The sequence below is a fragment of the Phaseolus vulgaris genome, chromosome 8, assembly GCF_000499845.2.
Source record: "Phaseolus vulgaris cultivar G19833 chromosome 8, P. vulgaris v2.0, whole genome shotgun sequence".
Classification (NCBI taxonomy): domain Eukaryota; kingdom Viridiplantae; phylum Streptophyta; class Magnoliopsida; order Fabales; family Fabaceae; genus Phaseolus; species Phaseolus vulgaris.
Genome location: NC_023752.2, coordinates 48,023,151 through 48,029,150, shown reverse-complemented (window position 1 = coordinate 48,029,150; position 6,000 = coordinate 48,023,151). Strand labels below are relative to the sequence as shown.

Below are 6,000 nucleotides of genomic sequence, written 5' to 3'. Positions count from 1 at the left end.
CCAAAAAAGAGAAAGATAAAGTTTGGCACATTACCTAGGAATGTTAGGTGGTAGGAAAATTTTGTATAGTGGATACCATGCTTAATCCATAGGTAAAATAAAATATTTAAAAAAAATAAAAAATAAAAAATAAAAAATATTATGTTTGAATTGGTTTCCATAGCAGCACAATTTCCTTCACTGAAACATTCTCTTGCTTCCAAGATTGAAATATTGTAACTTAGTTTTCTTCGGAAATGTCAATGAGGGTTCTCAAATCGAAATCCAAACCATGAAGATGTGAGAAATTGAAATCCAAACACTTTTAAGAGTTCTGAATCATAATTGAAACCCAAGCAATGGAACTTTGGAGATGGAAGTTCTTTCTCTGTTTGGAAAATGTGTTCCTAATCTCTCTGTCATTCCAAAAGTGTAACCTAAATCTTGTGTACGTCTTTCAAAATCTACACTGAAATCTCCAATCTCTAATTATCCAATTGAATAAGTGTTTGTTATTGATCATTTAGGTAACTAAAAGTTAAATTTTGCAATAATGTACAAAAACAAGATGGTTATTAAAATTGAGATATGATTAAATTTGCCAACACTAATATATCATAATTTTTTTATTTTTTCCTAAAGCAACTCTTGCTCCCATTTTCCTATCATACCTATACTACACCAAATTTGTTGAAAAATCTTGATATATAAGTTTTCATGTTCGTTATGTCTTCTTACATGATGGTATGTGTTCACAATCGCAGTTTATACAACACTATAAACAACGATTGTGTCTACAACCGCCTTCTATACGTATAGACTACGGTTTTGACAACAACTGCAGTCTATACCCTTCTCTGATATACTCTGACTTTATTTGTTGTGAACTATAGTTGACGGTTGGTCAAAATAATCGTCGTCTATAGTGCATTATAGACTACGGTTGTGAACTATCGTCTATAAGTTAAAAGTATAAACTACGTGCTGATAGACTATGATTTCAAATTCATTGTTTAAGAGCTTTAAAAATTATTGTCTAAGTTTTTCTGCACTAGTGAATAAAGATAAAGACAATACAAAAAATTCATACCCATTAAATATAAAGATAAAGATATAAATAAATTTTTATTTCAAAAATAAAAATGTGATGGTGAAACTCACTCGTTACCATTTCTAACCTCATCACTTTACCACCATAACAGGGAAAACCAATCAACTAGAAAACCAGAAAAGAAAATTACTAGTTTATACTTTACATAGGAAGTGAAAATTAAGTAATACAAACACACCTTACATAATTTGTTAATCATTATATTTTTAAAATCAGTTATATTTGTTAATTTTCCGTCATAATATCCTTTTAGGATTTTCCTCCTAACCATGTTTCTTATTCACAAGACTTTAGTCCTAAATTTTGCTCAAAAAAACCGAGTTTGGTATCACTTTTACCAATGACATTATTGCCTTACATCATTTTAAGCATTCAGTTTCATACCAGCTAATCCAAAAAAAAAATGCCATCGTGTGCAGATTAGTACTCTCCATGAAAGAATAATAGCTAAATGTATCCCCATAAAATTGACTAGTGAACTGCAACTTACGTAGCCCTATTAAGAAGAACCTTCAATTATTCCAATTAGTACTCACTAACATGCAATCATAAGAAAACACTAATACAAAGAATTGAGTGAAACTAATTCCCATCATCATCGTGCTCTCGGTATCGCCTGAGAATCTTTGCACAAGCAGATGCAACCTTTTGCTTCATGAAACCCAAGTTGTTGACAAACCTATCATTGGTAGCAATACCATTGAAGCGATTGAGAACAACACGTGAGTGGTCACGCCCTGGAGTGGGTTCTCTACAGTCACGTAGAGGACTGGTTACAAGACTCGCATCACAATTTTGGTTTGCTTGATTCGCGTCCACGAAGATCGTATATGATCCTGAGGAATCGGTCTTAACCTTCTTGCTGTACACAATGTTACCTCTCATTCTGTCCCTGCATTCCATAGTAACCTCCGCACCTACGAAGCAACATGTAATCATAAGGAGCCGAAGCTGTAACAGGTTGGATTGAAACGAAAATGCGTTTCAAATAAAAATAAATTGCAGTTTCGTTTTTTTTCCAAGGGAACACCAGAGGGGATTGAACAAAGATGCAGAGCATGTTTTGAACAGTTTTATTATAAGCATGTCTAAGATAAGACAATAAAAAATAAAAATATGTTAAGTTTCGAACAAATGTTAACAAGTAGTTGAATCTGAATACAAAAGGTATATATCTTAGAAGAGAAACATTATTTGTATAATAGTTTATATACTTTATAAACAAACATAAAAATATAAAGTATAACTTGCTGTATGTACATGACATGACATCGTTTTTTGAGTGGGAGAAGTCGTTGGCGGAGCAGTTGGGTCAGCTTCTGTTAGAGGTTCGAGTTGTTTCCGGTGAGGTGGATGGTTGGATCGGGAAGGGAGGGGATTCCCAATCTTATTCGGTTAATTCTGCCTATAATCTTGTTAGAAATGATAAAGAGACTATGTTCTCGCCAATTTTCAGTAAGCTATGGAAGAGCAAGGCTATTCCCTCTACAGCTCTTATGGCTTGGAGGTTGTTGGAAAACAAGCTTGCTATCAGGGTAAATTTGAGTAGAAGAGGGGTTTTGGTGGATAGCTCGGCGTGTGGTTTGTGTGGGTTGGTGGAAGAGTCTTGTTGTCATTTATTCTTCGATTGCAGTTTTGCTAGGCGGGTGTGGGGGTTGTGCCATAGGTGGCTTGGGGTTTCGATGGCGTCTCATATCCTGCCAAAGTGTAATTTTGATCATTTCAGGTTGAGTTGTGCTTCAGAAACGGTTAATAACGTCTGTACCACAATTTGGGTTGGGGTGGTGAGCGAGTTGTGGAAGCACAGGAACATTATTTTTAATAGAGGAGTAGGGGATGCTTCTGAAGTTTTTTCTTTGGTACAAGTAAAGGTCTGGTTGTGGGTTTCTATTGTCAGCCTCGTTTTCCTTTTTTGACTGGTGTTTAGAACCTTTGGTTTGCATGAGGCTAATCTCCTGAGTTAGGCTTGTTTTGTAAGTCTGAAGGTTCTAGGCCGGCACATGTATAAAGGTTGAACCACCCCTGAAGTGGTTCCTATTTATTTATTTTTTATTACCGATAAAAAAAAATTTACATGACATGTTGCATTAAAAGTAAAATTTTGAGTGGTGAGTTGAGGAGAAGAAACATGAAGGCTTACCAGCAATGTAGGTGGTGAGGGGTGTCTCAAAACCAGCACGACAAGGGTCACAATAGACACGACCCTTGACATAGAAAGGGGTTAGGTGAGGACGTATGGCTGAAACCATTACCGGAAGAACACACACAAACACTATTCTCACATCCATCATCTTCTTGAGACTCTCAGGATTTGTTTGTGTTGATCAGAAACAAGAGAAGAGTGGAAATGAATCCAACAAAAGCTTTAGAGTGTTAGTGTGAGAGAGTTATGTATATATGTTTGTATGTATGTAGAAATGTAGTTCCTTACGTGTGATAAATTAGTAGTGAAGATTGTATAAGCACTGCAAACACTACCAACTTTATAGTCATTCATTGTAGCTCACGCACGAACAGTAAGGAAATTGAAAGTTGCCACGTTATGACAGTGACTTGAATGCACGGTCAAATCCAAGCCCTTATTATTCTCCTCATTCCGCAAGGCTTGGTTCAGTTGAATTGAATATGTGCCTAGTCAGTGATCATAGTTTAAGAGTTAACTAACACTTCAATCAATTCACTAACTACCTCAGAGCCACATAAATGGACACAATGTGGATTTACTTCGTCCCAACATAATTTTACACTCATGGATAAACACATTTAATTTCTCAATATTTTTTTCGTTGAACATAATATATGTATTTGTTTTTACATTATATATATATATATATATATATAATAAGCTATTTAATTGTCTGTAAAACACAAATATCGATGATAATAACTACTGGATAAATTATTTGATAGTATGTCTCATGAATCTATTGGAAATTTACCATGAACTTATCCTTCGTCAATAACTTTTCATTGATAATTTTTTTTCCTCAAGGATTGAGGGTCGAGGATTGTTTGCCATAGCTTGGTTTTCTTCTTTTTTTTAATTTCAATTATTATTATACAATCTGTTAATTTTTTTTTCTCTCAACATCCTTATGGAAGTTTCTACCAGAGTTATTTATAAATAAATAAAAATGCTATTTTAGTATGAATTCTACATATTATAAATAAATAAAAATATTATTAAATTTATAAAAAATTGTGGGTTTGATTGGTGGCTCACCCACACAAAATTATATTAGCGTGGATTTGACCTTCAAGATGTCCACACATTTATAAAGTAGCGTGAGTTTAGTCATAAATAAGCATAGGTTAAGTCTTCATGTTTGTTTGCCACAAATTTGTGTTGGTTAAGCCTTCAAAATATATTTTATATTATTTATTTGAAGAAGTGTAGGCTTAGCCTACAAGTTTGGCACACAAATAATTTCAAATAACGATACAGTTTCTAGGCTTCATCGGATTATAATTAAAAAGAAAAATATTTTTTATTGAAATAAATCAATTTTAAAATTACATTAGATTTTTTAAGATAATTTTAAAGATACAATTATTTTAGGGAGCAATCTGATCAAGAAATATTTTTCTTACTAAAAAAGTTTTATTTATAATTTTTTCTTTATACTTTTTACTTGTCTTGAAAATTCAATGTTGTTTTTTCTATGAGCAAGAAAAAATATTTTTTTAATAGGAACAAGGAAAAACATATATTAATTAGGATAAGTGGATTGCCCCAACCAATAGATAGTTATTTTCTAATACAAGGCCCACGATAATAAACATCTTTTATTTTCTAATTAACTTGGCACAAGACATTTTGCTTTGTTTGCACTTTGAACTTAGTAGTTAAACCAATTGCACCAAAATACAAAGGTAGATACGTGATAACGGTGATTTTTGATTGAAGATATTTTGATTGAAATTGAACTAAAGTTACTTTAATTAACTAAGGTTGAGCTATAAATATTTTAAGAAAAATGAGGAACAATAAAATGGTGCAGAGCTAGTAGATACCAAGACAACCAAGACAAGCTTACCTTCACACTCTTCAAAATACCAAGAAAAACAGAAAACACGTTTTAAAAAACGTAACTTGATGACAAACAAAAGTTGAGCTATATAAGGTTCCAACTAGCAGAAACTTCTACTTTCTGATCATGTCAACCAAGAGAAGTTAAATCTTAAACAGAAGTTTTGATTACTAGATAAGAAACATGTCAACCTAGAGAAGTTCAATCTTAAATTTAGTAAACTAAGTGTAGCCATTGTTGGGTTTAATAGTGCCAAAGTTCAAGAGGGGGGGTGAATTGACCTTTTAAAACGTCTATGCAGAAACAGTGTTTAACCCAGTTTTACAGAAAATAAATCGATTTATGTAAAAATGAACAGATTTATTTCAGCACTGTTTTTTGTTTGAAAAGCTTTTAATTCAGCAAGATTAATCACAAGATCATGCAGTGAAAGTTTTCAGCAGCACACACACAAATATCAGATTTGAAAAACAGTGAAACACAAAACTGCAAGCTTCAATTTCAAGCAAGTGATTATAGCATGCTAATTAATTGAGTTACCTTTGCACACAAGCTGTTCCAGTGGACTTTAACAGACTATGAATGTCCTTCTTGATATTAAGCAATTTTCCAGAAATTAAGAACACTTAATCACAGAACACCAAGCTTCAACTTTTAGCAATTTGTTTAAGGTTCAATTAATGATATTGACAGTTTCTTAATCAGCTTATCACAGTCAATCTGTTCCAATGGTTTTAGCAGATTATGTATGTTCTTATCAGATTACAACAGCTTTTTCAGAAATCAAGAACAGTATGCACAGTGCCCAGAAAGAACAGATTTATTTTCAATTGAACAGATTTATTTCTTTGCTGTTTTATCAATTATGCAGAAACGAAA

General features: G+C 32.8%; 1 protein-coding gene across 1 annotated transcript; it reads right to left on the bottom strand.

Moving 5' to 3' along the window:
• Positions 1-1,581: 1,581 nt before the first annotated feature.
• On the bottom strand, positions 1,582-3,544 carry LOC137826392 (protein DOWNSTREAM OF FLC-like). The gene is made up of 2 exons (XM_068632350.1): positions 3,231-3,544; positions 1,582-2,007 (listed from the first exon to the last, which is right to left on the bottom strand). Exons 1-2 carry the CDS (start codon positions 3,379-3,381, stop codon positions 1,673-1,675), a joined length of 486 nt encoding a protein of 161 aa, XP_068488451.1. The 5' UTR covers positions 3,382-3,544; the 3' UTR covers positions 1,582-1,672.
• Between the last annotated feature and the right edge of the window lie 2,456 nt (positions 3,545-6,000).

Excerpts from the sequence above, each read along its gene's own strand:
- LOC137826392 (XM_068632350.1), bottom strand. The coding sequence starts at position 3,381 with ATGATGGATGTGAGAATAGTGTTTGTGTGTGTTCTTCCGGTAATGGTT. Across the intron at positions 2,008-3,230 it reads CCTCACCACCTACATTGCTG|GTGCGGAGGTTACTATGGAA; the intron begins GTAAGCCTTCAT and ends GTTGCTTCGTAG.